We start from the raw sequence: 19975 nt of genomic DNA on the forward strand, positions 1-19975 counted from the left end.
TTTTACTTCTTCCACTGTGATTTCCACAGCTTTTGTACGAGCGCCACTTACCCAAGTGAAAATATTTTTACTGTTGATTTCTTTCTTTAAGAAGAAAGAAACAACAATTTCTCTTGTTCAGCAAGGGGAATAAATTTTTAAATATTTTAATAAACAGCCTTATGCACTTAGAAGCTTGGTTCTCTGAAGCCATCTTCAGTGCCATTAATCAAACTATTTTTTTGTAAAATATTTGCTCTCTCATTCACTCTGTTACTTCAAAAAAACTGCTTTTCAAGCAGGCTGTCATTATTCAGGTCAATATTTAAGTTACTTGGCTATTTCCTTATTTTTCCCTGAGTAACATTAAAGGAAAAAGCATCCAGTTATATATTTGGCTACTCAGAAAACATGTACCATGATAATGTTGAGCAATAAAAGCTCATAAAAAACATAAAGTGTCAATTTCTACGGCTGAATTTGGTTTATCAATAATGATATTGTTCCAGTAAAGGGGCAGCATCATGTATATTTAAAAATGTTTTTTTTTTTGTGTGTGTGTGTGTATAAATGGTTGTTTAGAGCTTTTCAAATCTAAATATTTTAATGCAGGTTTTTCACTCTGGGTTTCATTTTTGCTGATGGTATTTGGAGGATTCAGCTCAAATATCATAATACATTTCTGAGGATGGAAGGTTGAGGAAACCTATTTTATATGAACTGGCAGTAGAGAGATGATGTGATTCCAGGAGTTCTGAGCTTGGTACAAGCAGAGTTAAGGAAAAAGCTGCTGAACCTGAGTGAGGTATAAAAATCTAAGCAGCACCATCATCAGGAAATCAGATTTGTATGCAGGGTTTCTTGCATTAAATTCTCAGTAGGCACAGAAGATGAGGATTGTAGTTAAAGATATAAACTAAAACTGAAAGTGGGATTTATCTACACCTGTGACCCAAGAGATTGATTTTTAGCTGGGCGAGGAAGTTCAATCAAAATGGTTGGGTGCTAAAACTGGGACTCAGAAAAGCAACTACAAAGAAGAGAGGAGAGCTCAAACATGGCAAGGGAAATGTGTCTGTCATTGTGGCTTCCTGCAGAGCAGGGAAAGGACCTAGAGATATAAATTTTATATTTATTATTTTATATTTTATATTTTGTATATATTTATACATCTCTGGTGGCATCAACAGCAGTTTGAACCAAGTGTCAAATCCTCCTGTAGGGCTCAGTAGAGGGTGGTTCTGTGTGCAGTGTTGATTCAAGTAACTGAGGTCTGGCTGTGGATTTAAGGATTCCCTCTCTGATGAATTCCATAGATATCAGGATGGGAACATGTGGCAGTATTTGGTTTTTCTCTTTGTTTGCCTCGGACTGCACAGAGCTATATCAATGGAACACCATTATAGCTGTAAAGTGAATCACTGGAAAGATCTGAAAAGGTGAAATTAAGATAATCCATGAATCCCTTTGTGCCCTTCTGGCACAAAGTCCTGCTGATTGTTGGGCCTCCCAAGGTGATCTAACACTCATCAGATGTACTGAGAAAACATTTCTCTTCACTTGTGTTGACCTTGGCTTTCCATAGTTGATGCTTCTGGAGATTGGAAGTGTGGCTGTGATTGGGCAATGCAGGCTCCCTGACTGGTGCTGCTGTTCCCTTCCACCTCACACCTGAGCTCTGCAGCCTCCTCAGCTTTTGTCACCATTCACTGCCTGCATATAGTTGATTTTTAGAAAGGACAAATGGAAAATCCCTTCTCCATTTTGGACCATTGTATTTATGAAGATATAACACATTTCTATACTTATTTTTCCTCTGTCTTGTAGTTAATATCAGTGATGTGTTTCTCCAATCTGAAATAATTATTCAATTTAATGTACACATCTGGATTTTCTAGAATGTAACAATGTGATTGAATGTCAAGCTTGTTGTATGTAGAGCAGGTTTTAGAAATGATCTGAATGTTTTACAGAAGTGGTTTTAAGTTTTTTCAATAATTCAGAATATTTCCCATCCTGTCATTCAGCTGCATCCCATTTAGGAGAAGGCACATTTAAGTAAGTTTGAGGATTTAAAGCTTTGGAACAGGCTGTGCTAAAATGCACACAGATATTGGTTCTGTACTCTGTCTCTGACTATATTTCTAATCTACATCTGGTTTTTTGTTCATTTTCAGTGTGTATATTGCTGGCTTTTCTGAGTATACACAGCCAATGATTGATCATTTAGTTAACATGAAGATTAACCACTGGGATAGGTAAGTTCATAAAATCTAATTATTAATATCCAGGAATTGACTGTTCTGCATAGATTTTTCTGCTTTTGTAGATTATTTCTGTTAAATTTACTCACACCTGGGTTTGCAGCAGCATTTGACTGGGTGATCTCATCTGTACCTCCCAAGCACAATGTCACTTAAGCAGGTTTATGAATTTTGTCTTTTGGCCGTGACCTCAATCTGTTAATAGATTAATAAAACCCATTTATATGGTATATAGTGTGTGTGAGGGGTAAACACTGTCACCATACAATTATCCTAATTAAAGCAGATTTCATGCATAGAGATGGTGCTTACTCACATTCAGTGCTCATGGAGATTGAAATGTGTACATATCACACAGGTGAGATTCTATCAGTGCTGATCAGAGTTTGCATCATGAGAAATAATCACAGTTTACTGCACTGTCCCTGCCAGGGCCCAGAACAAGCCCTCAGGTCCCACCAGCCGCACTGGTGTTTTTCCTTCTCTCTTTGAGCTCTTTTCACCCCACTGAAAGCTGGCTGCAGACTGGCTGCTCTTTGGTTTGGTTGGCTTTTTTACAGGGGGAAGCACAGGATATACAGAGAGTACTGTAATTCTGAATATTTGTTTTGACTGGGGCAGAAGTCCCTTACTCACATTACTTTTTTAGCACATTGCTTCTGCTGACTTGCTAACCCTCAGCAATGCTTTCTTACAGTGTTATTCGAGAACTTTCCACAAAAGCTCTGCACAACATCACTCCCCAGGCCCCTGAGTACATGGCAAACGTGGGTAGGTACCAGCTGAGCTCTGCCCAGCCAGGCTGAGCTGAGGCAAGACAAACCTACAAATAAAAATTAAGATTCCCCCCTGCCACTTAATACAGTGTTGTGACCCCGATGGCTTAACCTCTTTTTAGGTTTTATGCAAAAAAATTTAAATTACTGCCAGGTTGGTTATTTTATATTACTGCCAGGTTAGTTTTTATCTGGGGCCTTTGATAGCTGGCTGCACTGGGCTCTGCTGGTTCTGAGGTGAATTTTTGTTCTGAGGTGAAATGTGAGGTGCAGTTGTGTCAGCAGCTGCCCCTCCAATTCCCAGCTCTTGCTTTGATGTTGGAAAGGGTGGGGGATCTGTTTTGTCTTGTCCAGCCTGACACCTGCAGAAGAATTCCTTTCTGACTGTGTGTGTGTAACCAGATGTTTCTTACCACGGGCCCAGGGTTCTTTTCTGAGCCCATTGCAGCTCCTGAGATCTGGAAATCCCTGGCAGATTTTCCCTGTGGCTGAAGGCAGTGCCCAGCCCCTGAGATGCTGCAGTGCAGATCTTGCCTGGGCTCCTGTTGTGGTCCAGGAAGGTTCCACTGAACATGGAAATCAAATCCATCCACTTCCCTGGCTGCTCAGCCAGCTCAGGGCCCAATAGCAATGTTGTTTTATTTGTTTCAGCCACATAAAAGTATAAAATAGCTCAGTGTGATATGTCAGAATTTAATTCATTAAAACTTGTTTTTCACAAAGTTACCAGGATACTTGACTTTACAGAAAAGTTTTTCCAGTGTTCTTTCTAGGCAGGCAAAATTACATTGAGAGCTGTGATCTGTCACAATGCTTTGTTTAAAAAATAATAAATTAATTATTTAATCTCTTTCAGTTTTGCCAAGACTCCTGCCTTTATCAGTGGGCTCAGATCTGCACACACGCCATGGGGCAATCCTTGCCTGTGCTGAGATCACCCATGCTCTGTGTAAACTGGCACAAGACAATAATAGGTATTAATGCAACATTATCTAGACTATAAATTTTCCTTTCATGTCTGCTCTATTAAAAACTTCCTGAGTATAATTATGGAAATCTTCATCTCACTGAACTGGGTTTCCATTGAATTTTTGGTTGTTTTTATGAGTGATGCTGAGCTTTCAGGTTTTATTCGGTGATTTAAGACTTCAGTCTTAAATTCAGAATTAGGAAAGAGAGATCCTTTGCTGCCTTACTTGGAGAATTGATCAGTTAAATACAGATTAATTCCTCTTTCCCAGCAGTATCCATCAAAATAATTTGTGTTCGAGACAAAAAGATCATTTTTAGTAGTAGGAAGTACTTGAAATAGATGGAAAAATCACAGAAGTGTTGGAATCTAAAAATACAACTGAGCTGAAAAGAGTTATCAGTGTATTGGCAACTATAATTTCCTGTTTTATATAAAATATATATATATTTTAATATATTTATATGTAATTATATATATTATAGGCTGTTATTAGGAAGTGACACTGATTTTTTTTATAAGGCTTTTGGAATAGTTTTCTGTATGATGAGGAAAGAGTTTATGTTGTTATGTTTGCTGTACTATTTAAAAATAAATATTGCATGTTTCTGTGGAGCATAATTTGAAACCAAATGATTGGTTTTTTGTTTGAAAGTACAATGATGTTATGGAAAAACAATTATTTACAGCATGGTGAGGAAATCTGTATTAAAAATTTTGTATGCTTTTACAGATCTGTTACATACTATTTCACTGAAAAATCATTGGAGGGGCTCAAGCAAATTCACCAAGAGGTTTGTAGCCAGCATGAATCTAATTTTAACCTGGAATGCTGCATGATTTTTAACAAAGATTTACAATTAAGGCAGCTGTGCCAAGAGTGAGCCTTGTCCTGGTGGTTTGGACACCCCCAGGCTCTGGGACAGCTGCTTGTCCTGGTCCCTGTGTCTTCACAGTGACACTGGGGGCTCTTCTGCCTCTTGCTGAAGCCCCAGCTCTGCTGCTGGAAATTTCATTTCTGAAATGCCCGAGGGGGTGTTTGGTTCCTTTTCCTTCTGTGTTTGCTCCCCTTTATCCTCCTGACTGGCTGTGGGATAACTGCTCAGGGAACACTTGGTGAGCCCCATTCCTTGTCCCTGCATCCATAATTTCCTGTTTATAGCTCTCAAAAGTCATATTCTGCATTTCAGTTGATGCATTGTCTGTATCTCTGCTTATGCTAAATGAAACCTTTTCCTGCTCACTTCCAAATACTTCTGTGAAGTGAATTTTGCTTAATTTTTCCCTTTCATTTTCAGTCCTCCCATGGTGTTGGGTTTTTCATCCCAGCATGGAATGAAATACTCCAATATTTCAGACAATATTCCAGCATTCAGACTCCTGCTGTTCCTGCACCTTTAGTGTCAGCTCTGATGTGCTGGCAGATCTCACCCTTCACCCACCAAAATCTACAGGTGCCTCTTTAATTCTGGGCACAGCTCAGAGCTGCTGCCACAGGTTCAAAAAGCACCTTTGTCCTCCTTTAACTTTCTCATGCTGAAGTGCCTGAAAGCTTGGTCAGCACAGTCTGCACTTACGCTGGCCTTGAGTTGTTATGGTGCAGTTGCGTAAAATCTCAAATTTAAATAATCTGTGTTTTTTGGCTTTTGCTGCATAGAAATGTGATAATCTTTGATTTTTTACAGTGGCTTGCTGTAACATTAAGAATGAAGTAAGATTTTTCAGTCACATTTAAGCCTTTGGTTAAGTTTTTCTGTTCAGTCTGTAGCTTCCAAAGTTATTTTCAGTGATCAGACAATGAAGTCTATCATCATCTTAAAAGAGCCAGTGGGAGAAAGCAAATCTATTTTCAAAGCCAAACTGGCTTCCAGGGTATTTGCAGGAGCAGCTTGGGTCTGGAATTCAGGAAATTAGTGCTTTAAGTGTTAAGTTTGTTTTTTTTTTTTTTAACAAAGTCCAAGTGGATATAGAAAAGTTGTTTTAAAGAGATTTTCACTTTGAATTTTATTTTTTAAATTAACTGAAGTTTTGCACAGCTCACATTATATGGCATTGCATGTAAAGGGAAAAATGAAAACACTTGGATCAAACAAACTCAATTAAAATATGTGTTACTTTTTCCCCCCCCAGCTTTGCAGTCGTCAGTTGTACAGGTAAGAAAAAAGATGCAAACCCATCATTTTTCATCTTTGAAAATGTCAGTTAAAGGGACTGAAACCAGGATCTGGGAAGTGGGGGTGTTTTGTACAATTAGTGACACCCACCCCAGTCCCTCCCAGTGCCTCAGGTGCCGTGGCTGCAGAGGGGCTGCAGAACTGGCCTTGAACTAATGAGCCCCAAATTCCATTCCTTTCCTTTCCTTTTTCCTTTCCTTTTTCCTTTCCTTTTTCCTTTCCTTTTTCTTTCCCCTTTCCTTTCCCCTTTCCTTTCCCCTTTCCTTTCCCCCTTTCCTTTCCCCTTTCCTTTCCCCTTTCCTTTCCCCTTTCCTTTCCCCTTTCCTTTCCCCTTTCCTTTCCCCTTTCCTTTCCCCTTTCCTTTCCCCTTTCCTTTCCCTTTCCTTTCCCTTTCCTTTCCTCTTTCCCCTTTCCTTTCCCCTTTCCTTTCCCCTTTCCTTTCCCTTTCCTTTCCCTTTCCTTTCCCCTTTCCTTTCCCCTTTCCTTTCCCTTTCCTTTCCCTTTCCTTTCCCCTTTCCTTTCCCCTTTCCTTTCCCCTTTCCTTTCCCCTTTCCTTTCCCCTTTCCTTTCCCCTTTCTTCCCCTTTCCTTCCCTTTCCTTTCCCCTTCCTTTCCCTTTCTTTCCCCTTTCCTTTCCCCTTTCCTTTCCCTTTCCTTTCCCCTTTCCTTTCCCCTTTCCTTTCCCCTTTCCTTTTCCCCTTTCCTTTCCCCTTTCCTTTCCCCTTTCCTTTCCCCTTTCCTTTCCCCTTTCCTTTCCCCTTTCCTTCCCTTTTCCTTTCCCCTTTCCTTTCCCCTTTCCTTTCCCTTTCCTTTCCCCTTTCCTTTTCCCCCTTTCCTTTCCCCTTTCCTCCCCTTTCCTTTTCCCTTTCCTTTCCCCTTTCCTTTCCCCTTTCCTTTCCCCTTTTCCTTTCCCCTTTCCTTTCCCCTTTCCTTTCCCCTTTCCTTTCCCCTTTTCCTTTCCCCTTTCCTTTCCCCTTTCCTTTCCCCTTTCCTTTCCTTTCCTTTCCTTTCCTTTCCTTCCTTTCCTTTCCTTTCCTTTCCTTTCCTTTCCTTTCCTTTCCTTTCCTTTCCTTTCCTTTCCTTTCCTTTCCTTTCCTTTCCTTTCCTTTCCTTTCTTTCCTTTCCTTTCCTTTCCTTTCCTTTCCTTTCCTTTCCTTTCCTTTCCTTTCCTTTCCTTTCCTTTCCTTTCCTTTCCTTTCCTTTTTCTCCCCTTTTCTCCCCTTTTTCTCCCCTTTTTCTTCCTTTCTTCCCCCATTTTCTCCCCCTTTTTTCCCCCTTTCCCCTCCTCTTTTTTTCCTCTTTCCCCCCCCTTTTTCCCCCTTCCCTTCCTGTCAGCTTCTCTCTGAATTCCAGAATTCCTTTCCCCATCCTGTGTGACAGGCAGGAAGGAGCATTGCAAAAGGTTCAGGGCAATTTTTCAACTCTTGCGACAATGAAAATGTAAATGAGTTTTCACTAAGTTGTTTTAATTTCCTATTTGTTGAAGCTTCCAGGAAATTAAGGGATATTGCTTAAGGAACTGTTAAGTAAATGTGAATTAAAACTGGTGTGTGACTTCAGAGTTTGATTCTAAATTTAAGGAAATGAAATCATAATGACTTGTAGTCCCTAATAACTGTAACTGACAACATTTTTTTGGTCATTTTTAGTTCGCTTCTTCACATGTGCCCTCCCTGAAAACAGTATAAACCTGAACTAGTTTTTTTATGTAATTATTAATTATAGATTAAATTTCTTTTAGGCAAGCTTTTAAATCATGAAACTTTCTGAAAAAAATATAAAATTTACTTTCTGAAAAAATGATAAAAAAGGAAAGGAAAGGGAAATTTACTTTAAATGAATTAGTCTTTTATGTAATTATTAATTACAGGTTAAATTTTTAATGCAAGCTTTTTAATAATGAAAATTTCTGAAAAAATGATGAAATTTACTTCTTGAGGGTCATTTAGAGAAATGTGGCACTTCCAGCCCTGGGTGAGCTTGGGCTGCTGGAGAGGCTTAGTGCTGATACTGTATATTCATGTCTTTGTGGGTGGCTCTCTTGGCTTCCATAAATTCTTTAATGTCAGGGTGGAGCTTGGGTGTAATTTGTTTTTGTCATAATGTGCACTTCTTGATCTTAATGGTATTTATAAGATGCCTACAGAAATGTTTTTGTTCTAGATAAGAGTTCTAATTCAACTCCAAGCTGGATTGATTCACTGCTGTTTGCTGTCATACTTAGCTGAGACAGAGATGTCTGCCCTAATCCATATTGTAAAATATCAGTGTGCATAAAATATTTGAAAATGGGACAAGAAAAATAAACTAGGTTATAAAAACAAACCAACAATTGAGTGTTGCTGGGCAAGCATTTAGTGAAACAAGCCAAACTTGTTTCATGATGAGTAATTATTGCACATAATATTCCAAAGATTTCCATTTGAGAAATTGCTACCGGGAATTTTCAGTGTTAAAAACATCTTGGAGGAATGTTGAAAACCTTTTTTTTTTTGTTTTTTATTTGTATTTCAAAATTTTAAACTGCATTAACAAAGAGCATCTGGCCACATGTCTCAGCTGTTTATTAGATGTTTTGCTTTCACTTGTGTCCACTAAACAGCCTTGTCAGAGACTGAAGGGACTTAAATGCTTTGATCAACCTGTTCTAGGGGATTCTTTTGCCCTCTGAGAAAGGGAAAAGAAAGTAAAGTGTAGAAATGCTGGATTTTGGGGTTGGTAAAATTAGATATTTATTTATTAGATGTTTTGCTTTCACTTGTGTCCACTAAACAGCCTTGTCAGGGACTGAAGGGATTTTAATGCTTTGATTGTTCTAGGGAATTTTTTGCTCTCTGAGAAAGTGAAAAGGAAATAAAGTGTAGAAATGCTGGATTTTGGGGTTTTTAAAATATTTTTTTACCAAGTTGCAATTTATTAATTTTAAGCTGGAAAATGGGTCATGAGTTTCTTGATTGTCTGATTCTGATTGTCTGATTCTGATTGTCTGATTGTTGAATCCCATAAGGGCCTCAAATCAGACAAGAGAAAGCCAAAGAAAGCTGGGATGGAGACGTTCACAAGAGCTGCCCTACCATCTTTGTTTAGCAATTCTTGCACCATCTTTAACCTGATTTTGAAAAATGGTCATGAATTATCCTTTACATAATCCTGTTTTGAGTTCTACTGCAGCCAGTGTTGAACATACTCGAAGCATTCCAATTTATTTATGGTAATTGTAAAAAAATCCCATCTTTTACCATATTACCATTTTTTTTATAAATACAAATATTTTTCTGTCCTCGTGCTGAAGTCCTCTCTGGTTTTACCATAGTACAAAGGAGCCTGCAAGTCCAGGCACATCAGAGAGTATTTCCTGCCATTAGCCTTGATCCTGACACATTCTGATGCACTGGTTTGTCTGGAGGAGCTGGTTGCTTGGAGCATTTGCATGTGCACTTCCAGCTGTGGGCTGTGCAGGAGTTTCTGGGTTCTGTGTGGGGGTTACACCAAGGCATATGCAAACCATGCCCTGTAGAGCATCTGCCTCCTGTGCCTGTTTAGGGCTGTACAGGTTATCAAGTTACAAAATGGTGCTGTGTTTTATTTGGTTTAAATGGTGTTTTTAATGTATAAAAACCTAAGATGAAAACTTGTGGCATCTGTTGCCTCAGCTGTGTTAACCTGGGTTAGGAAATCACTCTGCTGGTTTAAACACAGTCAGTACTCAGCCTGATTTCCATTCTGCTTGCACTGCACCAGCATGGTTAGCAGCTGGTTTTTTTGTGGCAGATCTATTTCTGTGTGCATCTGAGACCTTGGACTCATTCTCAGCACTCCTTCTCTCAATAACAAGTGATGGGAAAGAGGAAATGGCCTTAAGCTGCACCAGGAAAGGTTTAAATTGATGTTGGAAAAAATACTTCACTCAAAGGTTTATGCAACCCTTGCACAGGTAACCAGGACAGTGGTGCAGTCACCATCCCCTGTTTTTTACCATCTAGAAAACCTGGATTTAAGAGACATGTTAGAAAGGGTTTAGTTTAAAAGGTTTTAACACAAATAAAATGTGTCTTAAAAGGGTTTCAGTTTAAAAGGTTTAAAAGACATGTTAAAAGGGTTAGATTGGTCTTGGCAGTGGTTGGATTCAATGATCTTATAAAGGTCTTTCCAACCTAAATAATTCTGTGATTCAATAATATGAAAAGTCTTCAAGAAAACAGTAATTTAGTAGTAGTTGTGTTAAGATTCTCTGAACCTGCCTCATCTGGTCTGAGGTTCTGGAGTGGCTATTCAGCCTGACAGATGTCAGTGTTATTGTCACTGCTAGAGATAAAGGGATGGGACTGTTTTCAGGCTAAGAACAATTGATTGCTCAGATAAACATCAATCTCAGAGGCAGTGGGATTTTAGAGGAGCAAGCAGTAAGCCATAGCTCAGGAGCAGTCACAAATTCTTTGTTACAAGGCAATATAGAACTTTCTAACCCAATGGACAGCTGCCACAGAATTTATTTTGCTTTTCTGACCTGTCACCTTTACTTGCTTCTGCTGCACTGTGGATACTTTTATCCAATGGGCTTCAAACTCACAAGCACACATTGGCTTCTGTTATAACTTCTAAACTCTTGGTTTATTCCATACAACCACACCCTTACATTATAAACCCTTCACCATTTTATCAATACAGTTTCTCTGTGACAGTGTTCACAGGGGTCCGAGGATGAGGATCTGACTCCATGTTTCAGAAGGCTGATTTATTATTTTGCGATATATACTATATTAAAACTATACTAAAAGGATAGAAGAAAGGATTTCATCAGAAGGCCAGCTAAGAATAGAAAAAGAAAGGATGATAACAAAGGCTTGTGTCTCAGACAGAGTCTGAGCCAGCTGACTGTGATTGGCCATTAATTAGAAACAAGCACATGAGACCAATCACAGATGCACCTGTTGCATTCCACAGCAGCAGATAACCATTGTTTACATTTTGTTCCTGAGATTTCTCAGCTTCTCAGGAGGAAAAATCCTAAGGAAAGGATTTTTCAGAAAATATCATGGCTACATTTCTCACTTACTTAAGGTCTATTCTTACTTACAACTATGGAAGCATAAGTTTATGACTTTATCTGTGTATTGTATTTTTACATCAATTTTTGCATCAATTTTTACAGATCAAACTCTTCAATGTCTGTAGAAGTTTGTGTTTTTCCCATTCTCACAGTTCAGAACATTTTTTAGCTTCCTTGTAGCCCCTTGTGAGTGTGACACCAGCAGATGAGGAGTGGACGTGGCAGTGCAGGGCTGCCTGCAGGTGCTTGCAGTGCCCTCTGTGTCTCAGCAGATGCTGCTCCAACCCTCCAGGCTTCCACCCCAGCTGGATGTGCTGGGATGCTGGGCAGCGCCTCCCACGCCGTGCCTGCGACGTGCTGCACACCCAGCCTTGCTCTGAGCTCATCCCTGGCTGTGGAGCACGTCAGCTGTGGCAGCCCAGCAGATTTAGGAGCTTGGAGGGGCAGGCAGTGGCAGTGGAAGCAGCACTTTGGGAGTTTCGGCGTTTGCAGCGGAGTTAAGGAGCCCGCAGGTGTTGACAGGTGCTGGGCAAGAGAGAAACTCAGCTCATTTCAAAGACCTTGAAGGTTGTAACTGATCTTGATGGTTTCAGGGCAAATGTGTTTCTTGGCATGCATCTGCCTAAAAGAGTTTTTTTTTTAGGCATATGAGCTTAATCAGCAAAGAATTCCAGCTTTGCAACAAAGCTCATCTTAGCAGTTCCTCCAGGTTCAGAGGGTTTTATGCATCCAGGGCTCTGTGAGATCCTGCTGCACTGTCCTCTGAAGAGGTACAAGGTGAAATTCTGCTACAAACTGAAGTCCCTGGGAAAGCTTTTACTTCCATAGAGCCAGGATTTCACCTGTAGCATTCTGATGTTAGAATACAACGTGGAATAGAATTTACAATAGCCTAAAACTTGGCGTTTCTCATGTTAGTATGGTTTTATTCTCTGCATACTGAAGGGTTGGCCATGAATCTTTGTTAATCTATTCAGCTGAGCTCAGGGCTTTCCCTTTCCCCCTGGGGTACCCTCTGATAAAGCCATTCTGCACCTCCTGAGCCCAGGGAATGTGCAACCTGGACCTTTAAAGATACCTCAGTTCTATTTGGGACCAAGAGCTCCCAAGGAAAATGCTTGGTTGCTGTTCATGTCGAGGTGAAATATGTGTTCTCTCTTCCAAAATCCAGTATTTACAACTGAATCTCTTCAGCTATTCCAGTACTTCTAACTTCAGGTTTGAATATCTGTTTATATGCTAAAAAAATATTCTGAAGTGTGGGAATGGGAAAAACAGAAACTTCTACAGACACTGAAGAGTTTGATCTGTAAAAATTGATGTAAAAACACAATACACAGATATTAAGCAGAAAAATCATAAACTTATGTTTCTGTAGTTGTAAGTAAGAATATGCCTTAAGTAAGTGAGAAAAACTGATACTTTTCAATTCTAAGCTTCAGTTACTGTTATTTTTATTATCTGAAAGAGGAATTCTGGCTTTTGCACAAAAAGCAGCAGGCTTAAAATAATTTAAAAAAATAAATCCACGAAAGTACTTTGAACTTCTTTGTGCTCTGAGAACAGCACTGTCAATGGTTCTGATTCAAGGCAATGTAATTATAAAATAGATTCTGTCATTCTTAGGTCAGTAATGTCAATTCCTCAGTTCTGCAAGGGTTTATATATTTTATTTTCCACGCATCCATTGTGATTCAGCCCAGGATGTTTCCAGGAGAGAAGCATTGCTGTGGAGCTGCACGCAGGAGGGAATGCTCAGGAGCTTGTGGGGCCTGGGCACTGCATCAGTCAATTTGCAAATTGAATTAATAATTAAAGCTTGAAACAGGTACATCTAATAATGTGATGCAACTTGTGGATGTGTCTTTGGAATAAAAAAGAAGGAATACTGACTGTACAGCAAAATTCAGAATCTCTGAATTAGGTAGATCCGTATCTTTTTAATTTAGTGAAATAGTGTGGAGTGAGATAAAGTTAATAGAAAGATGTGCATCATGTTTGACAAACCAAGCACTGGCTGAGGAAAGATCTTGGATTATGATAGAATTTTTGGTTCTTAAAAGTGAAATATGCACAAGCTGTGGAAAGGGAGAACAAAATTAGCTTTATTTGTGGACACACAGAGTGTCTGAGCAAGAGCAACTCAGGGAGCTTTGCAGGGGAGAACACTCAGGTCATGGTGCCACCAAGAGGGACTGGATTGGAGTTTGTGCCACGTGGAAAAGTGGCTATGCAAATCCCTGTCACCTTTCTGCATTCTTGCATGGGGACAGCAATCCTCAGAGAGGCTCTGAACTGAACTGGAGTTGGTGAATTGCCAGAGGAAAGGATAGCACTCAAATTATTGCCATCAGCAGAGCTTGGAGTGGCCTGACTTCCTTCTTGGCAGTGAGGAAATGGAGAGGAGCAGCCTTTGTGAGTCAGTTCTGCTTTGTAGTTGGAGCAGAGCAGTCCATATCTGAATCCCTGCATCAGCAGACTCTGCTGCACACCAAACACATTTGCAAGGTGATTATTTTATACTCATTTGCAGCACGGTAAGGAATGGGTGAAGGCAAAATTAAGGGGAGAAGAAGTGTGGAAGAGGAAGCAAAGGTTGCCACATCAGTCACCTGCTTTTGCTGCTGTCTCCACTCCTTGCATCACTTTTTTTTGTTTTCTAATTTAAATTTTTTAGAAGCTGGAGAGCAGACAGCATGGCAGGAAGGTGGGGTAGACAACACACAGACCTTATCAGCATGAGGATGCAGAATCTCTGCTTGCTTCCTACAATGATAAACTGAGCTGGGATTATTAAATTAAGCCTGATCTATATTGATTGTGGAAAGCAAAAGTTTCTCAATTAAAGGAAGTGCTGACCTATGACAAATGAGAATATTGTGGAGTTGGCATCTCTGTGTTGGCTGAAACACCAATGAAATTGTTGAGCAGTCAGAAACCCAGAGCATATTACAGAAGGGACCTCCTCGTGTGGAATGGAAAAACCTGTTTAAAATGTTCAGGCTTTTGAAGCTCATACAAAGGGATAAACTGGAGAACAAAGTTGTAAGAGCTGTTAGGATTGCTAAGCTGGCCTTCTGAGCACAGCTACTAATTTTATTGTGGGGAGGGAGGAGGAGAGGAGGAAGAAAATGTTTAAAATAAAAATCAACAAGCAAATAAAAGAAACAAAAAACAACAAGCAAATAAACAGGTTTTTGTTGTTGCTGCCCTTGCTGGGAGTTTCTGCCAGAGCATGGACATGCAAACAGGTGATTAAGGGTTTGGCACACCTCAGGGAGGAAATATTCCAGCAGAAGTGAAGGCAGACAATGAGGAGTCAAGGGAGGAAATATCCAAAGGAAGGGGAGGTCAAAGGTTCACAAAGTGGAGCAGTGAAGCCACAGAGGGTGACACTGAGTGGAACACCTCAGGCATTGCCCTGGGGCTGGGGATCCAGACAAGCAGCAGACTCTGCTCCGTGGGGTCAGGAGAAGCCTCTGCCCACAGCCAGGAGAAGCCAAGGAGTGCAAACAGCCCCTGCCATCTCCAGGATGATTTTCCCTCTCCCCTCTTCCCAGTTCAGATATTCTCCTCCCAGTGCTGTTACTGGCCAGGCTCCTGTTCAGACAGAGGCACTGGGCTGAGGTCTGAGCTGGTGAAACCATCCTTGAACACATCTGCACTTCAGGAGGGTCTGAAGTAGCTTGAGCCATTTGTTTCTTTCCCTTTTCTGATGTGTTTCATGTGGTGATAAACACAAAATCACCTGGGAGGAGGCTTGAGCAGGAAAGGAGAAGGATGGTAAATCTCACCAGGAGAGGAAACCAGTTAACATATGTCAAAATGGGAACTGGGAAGGGAAGTTTCTTCTTAGTTTTACAGAGATGATGATTTTATTTAAAACTTGCACATAGTTCCTTTTCATTTTCATTTTTCCTTTTCATTTGTGGAAATCAGAAGCTGGTAGAGTCTGTATGACTGGAAAGTCCTTTGGCCAGTCTCATGGGTTTGGAATGTTCCTGAAGCAAATGAAAAGAAAAGCAAAATGAACTTTTTATTATTCACATTAAAGATTAGGAAGACTGGGAGTGCATTTTTGCAGGAAGAAACCTTAATATTCAGGAGAGGTTTGTATAAATCACGCTGAAGTCAAGAAAAGTTGATTTAGAAGGAAGCAGAGTTGATCAAACACAAAACTCTGGGTATTTTGTGCTCTGCTTTCATTCTGAAATGGTTTTGAGGTGCTTTTTGCCTCACTATGGGCAGTGTACACAGGTTGCCTGTGGTGGGTTGTTCTCTGAAGGCTGTTTCTGCTTTGCAGGGGTTTAGGTGGAGAGCTGATGAGACCAGCTGGTAAGTACCACAGCTGGGCTGGGACAGCACCTGAGGTGCCCTGAGGAATTTGGCTGTTGATGTGTTTCCAGTTTGTTTTGCATGTGTTGTGTTGAATGTGTAAGTAAAGTCTGCACAGTAATTAAGAAAAGATGAACTTTGGAGGCCAATTTGGAATAACCAATGCACTTGGAATAACTTTGTGTAAGAGCTGGAGATGGTTCTGGGCTCTGTGTCTCACTGTGTCCTTCTGCTGTTGCACACAGTGAAGTTTTTTCAGGATTGAACTGTCTTCCATCTGTGATTTACTCCAATTTCTCTCCAGAATTTCCAATTTTCAATTTCTCTCCAGAAGAGATATAGTCTGCACTTTTAGACAGACGCCATGGTGGAAATCATGATTTTATCATAACATATGTGTGCACAGAAGTGAAGCACAAAGACCATATAAAACAACAGTCTGTGGGGAGTGTGGCACCACAGAAAAGATGGATTTGGAAGATTGTTATAAGCTGAAAAAAGGAAGGGTGTTGCAGGAAGAGGTGGCCTGGGTGGATGAGGAAATGATGTTTCCTGCTTGTGAGCTGAATGAAGGAAGTGCTGCAGAGCAGATCCAGCTTGGAAGATCTGAAACCATCCAGACCTCATGGGTGAAAGAGCTCCAGCACTGAGGTGGAAGAAAAGGAGGATTTGAGTGAGATTTGACACAAAAAGCAAGCTGAAGGAATAGGTTTTTTGTGATGTTTTAGCTTTTAAGCAGCTGAACATTTCATGGTTTTGGAGAAATACAAATGGCAGCATTTTGGCATGGTACAAGTGTGTAGGTGGAATGAGAGAAGAATTGAAAATGTTCCACAAATTGCCTGCATGTCTAATGAAGATGATGGTCTCAACCACAACAGAGCACAAAGAAGTGCAGAGAGCTGAGGAGGAACCCCAAGAGACTTGGGTTTAGTCACATTGCACTTGTCTGTGAATAAATATTAGTTCAGAGAAGCTGACACACAGTTCTGAGAGGATTCTGTGTGGCATTGCCATGGTGAGGAGTGAGTTCAGGAGTAGATTTGGAGCCCAGTAAGTTGATTATAAATGGAGGTGATGAACTGTGTAGAGAGCCCAGAGGAAGAGTCAAAAATCAGGTTGTGGGAGGAGAGGAAAACAAAACAATGGCATTACTTTATATTGCACCTTCTTCTGTGCTTTCCCTCCTCTCCACCAACTCCAGGCAGTGACCTGGAGCTGGACCAATATAATTTATTTGAACTGAACCCCAGGAGATGAAAGATAATGGTATTCCCCAATTGCTGAGTTTTCATTTGAGCAATACAATCTGTTGGACAGAAAATTTGCAGTGTTTACTGTGTTAATCTCCATTCCCCCAAAAAACCTCAAAACATTAAAAAAAAAATACGGTTCTCAAAGTGGGTTTGTAAACATTAGAACTCTCCTAAGTTCATAGATTAAATTTGCAGTGTTTACCTCCATTCCTGAAAACAACCTGAAAACCTTTAAAAAAATACAATTCTCAAAGTAGGTTTGTAAGCATTACAACTTTAATAAGTTCATAGATTAAATTTGCAGTGTTTACTGTGCTAATTTCCATTCCCCAAAAAATCCTCCAAACCTTTTAAAAAATACAATTCTCAAAGTGGGTTTGTAAGCAGTACAACTCTAATTTCATAGATTAAAAATAATAAGGGCTTTATTATGAAAAGGATGTGCTCATATATTCCAAGTATCAAAGGAAATAAAGTTACATCCAGTTTCATAGCTCCCAGCTGTGTGCAGTGCACAAATGCCACTCCTTGGAGGTTCAAAAACAATGTCAATAAGAGGTAGGAAAACCTGTCATGTATATTTGAATAGTTTTTAGTGGCTGTAGTATTATCCCTGTCTCAGTTGGTTTATTTTCACTGATGCTGCACTGCCATTTCTGGGCTGTATAACAAAAAAAAGTGGCTGATATTTGTGTGCACACCTTGAATGGCAGAGAGAGAAAACATCTCCCCAAACAAGGGATTTGCAGGAATGATGGGACTAACTCATGTCAGAGGACAGTTACTGCATCACTGTGATTTTTGTACAAATGTAATTTCCTTCCAGTTTTTAATTTCCCTTAGTTTGAATATCTTTTAGCAAATAGTCTTCAATTTAAAAGTAATGCTAATGTAACTTCCTGTGGTTGTCTCTTCAACATTGCTACAATTTCTCTTTACTGGGGGGTATTGATCTTGTTATCAAACTTATTTTCTTACAGTCTGCACTTTAATTGAGAAGTTGTCACTATCAAAAATGCCATTTAGAGGAGATCCAATAATCAGTAAGTCATATTTTAAATAACCTTCAGTGACTTGTGGTAACTATTCACTAAATTAAAGTGTTAAGAAATTATGCTTTTCAAAATTAATGGGGTTGGGTGGTCTAACACATTAAAAAAAAAAAAACCCAAAAAGAGACAAATACTGCCACAGATGCTGATGCAATTTGAAGATTTGGTTTTTAGCTGTTGACAAGAAATAAAATGTGCAGTACTCAGCATCAGCAGGCATGGGTGCTCACTGTGGACATGGTAATCCAGACTGGAGCAGCTCTACTGGGAATCACAGCCTTGCTTACTTTGGAAAACCAAGGACACAGGTTGATCTGTGTAATTGCTGGTCTATGGAAAAATTAAATGGAGAATATTGAAGTTCAGACAGTAAGAAAAGTTAATGCTGTTTGTGTTCCTTGCTGTTGCAGGTGGTTGGCAGTGGTTGATCAATGACAGCCTAAGACATCTCACTCTTGTTTCCAGTGCTGCACGACAGCACATAAAGGTACAACAATTTCTCCTCCTTCATGTGGTCACATTAAATATAAAATTAGAAATTCTTTTGCTTTCCTTTGGTGGATTATCCATGGGATCTTATTGGTTCTTGAATACATGTTTCTGAGATGTGTGAGAAGTGGTATTTTAAAAGTGTATTTTGAATTCCTCAAGATTCCAGTGGACCTTTCTGATTAATACTTGAGCAGTTATCCCAAAGGTTGTTCCTGTCTGTACCTCTGGACAGGCTGATGTGCTGGAAGCTGCTCTGTAGTTTTATTTAGAGAGTGTTTTCCTTCTGTTTGGTGTACCTATAATATATGTGATTTCAGAGAACTCTTGTGAGAGTAAAAAATGCTCTGGATGATGTCCACAGGTACTCTGTGAGCATTGCTGTGAGTTACCAGAGCTACTCAGGACAAGGAGCTTAAATTTTCCATTAAACTCTGCTGCAAGTCCTTTTTCTGTGCTCTCAGACTGCTCTGATTGTGAATATTAAATCCATTGATGGATGTGTCTCATGCTGTTTTATTTACATCATCTTAACACCTGCAGTTATTCACCTTAATTTTCCCAAGAAATCCCATGGCAGTTTGATCTCTGCTGAATTATAAAGGCAATTTCTGTCTGCCCTGCTAGAGCTTTCAGGCAATCTGAATTTAACACACTCTGTTCATTGTGTTAGGTGTTAGTAATAAGATAAAAAGACATTTCAGGTATCTCACACCTCATCTTTTCAAGCTTTCCTTGGGACAGGACACAGAGAAGAATGGAGTTGTATCCAAATCACTGAAGGAAATTTAAAAAAGAAATTTGAATTCTTAGGATATTCTTTTGGCAGTAACAATTTATGCAAAGTGCTGGTATGTCTTATAACTGGAACTTCTAAACCAAAAGCTTAAAAGAATTAATTATAGGCTGTAGGGAATTTTAACTTGTTTGGTAAACATCACTTAAAGCCAAACAAAGTGTCTTTAGTAAATGGCAATTCTCACTAATTTCTGCTTCTGTTTTAGAGAGAAATAATTGTAAAGGCAATGGTTAAGATTTTGAAAAGTAATCTCTTTTTTTTTCTGACATACAGTATTCTCTTCCAATTTAACTTCATACATTTAAGGTGAAAAACATTTAATTTAGAAAGTGAAATATCTGAGCAATCTGGTCTGATCCCAGACATCCCTGCCCATGGCAGAGGTTGGATAATTTGGCCTTTAAAGGTCCCTGATCTGCAGCAATTGGATAATTCTGTATATTTTGTTACTATTATCCCTGTGGAAGTTAGAATATTGTTTAGGTGAGTGCTGGTTTTCTTTCAAGTCCTTGATTTTGCATGGAGAACTTGTCTGAGGTGTCTTTGAGGGCAGAATGAATCAGCTGGGCAGGATTTCTGTGTTACAGCTGAGATTTCTTGTACCTGGACAACATGAGTGTTAATAGGTATTGTTGCTGTTAACATGAAGTGAACAATGCAACTTTTGTGTGCTTTCAAATTTATTATAATTTTGGGTAACATTATCAGCTGAAAAGTATAATTCAGTCATAAATTCCTTCTATTGTGTATTCTATTAAATTCTATTCTGTTACATATTCTATTCTGTGCTTTCTGAAATAGCAGCTGAGTTATTTTGTGTTCTGTATCAGTA

At 39.6% G+C, this 19975-nt stretch overlaps 1 protein-coding gene across 1 annotated transcript in view; it reads left to right on the forward strand.

Moving 5' to 3' along the window:
- Positions 1 to 19975, forward strand: part of TBCD (tubulin folding cofactor D) — a 122902-nt gene that overhangs the window by 70574 nt on the left and 32353 nt on the right. Inside the window, exons 19-26 of the mRNA XM_063175628.1 lie at positions 2157 to 2237; positions 2941 to 3014; positions 3876 to 3993; positions 4723 to 4783; positions 6120 to 6142; positions 15516 to 15547; positions 17784 to 17846; positions 18266 to 18342. Of these exons, the coding sequence (XP_063031698.1) occupies positions 2157 to 2237; positions 2941 to 3014; positions 3876 to 3993; positions 4723 to 4783; positions 6120 to 6142; positions 15516 to 15547; positions 17784 to 17846; positions 18266 to 18342 (529 nt within the window). The remainder of the gene's footprint in view (positions 1 to 2156; positions 2238 to 2940; positions 3015 to 3875; positions 3994 to 4722; positions 4784 to 6119; positions 6143 to 15515; positions 15548 to 17783; positions 17847 to 18265; positions 18343 to 19975) is intronic.

This window comes from Melospiza melodia, chromosome 24 (assembly GCF_035770615.1).
Source record: "Melospiza melodia melodia isolate bMelMel2 chromosome 24, bMelMel2.pri, whole genome shotgun sequence".
Classification (NCBI taxonomy): domain Eukaryota; kingdom Metazoa; phylum Chordata; class Aves; order Passeriformes; family Passerellidae; genus Melospiza; species Melospiza melodia.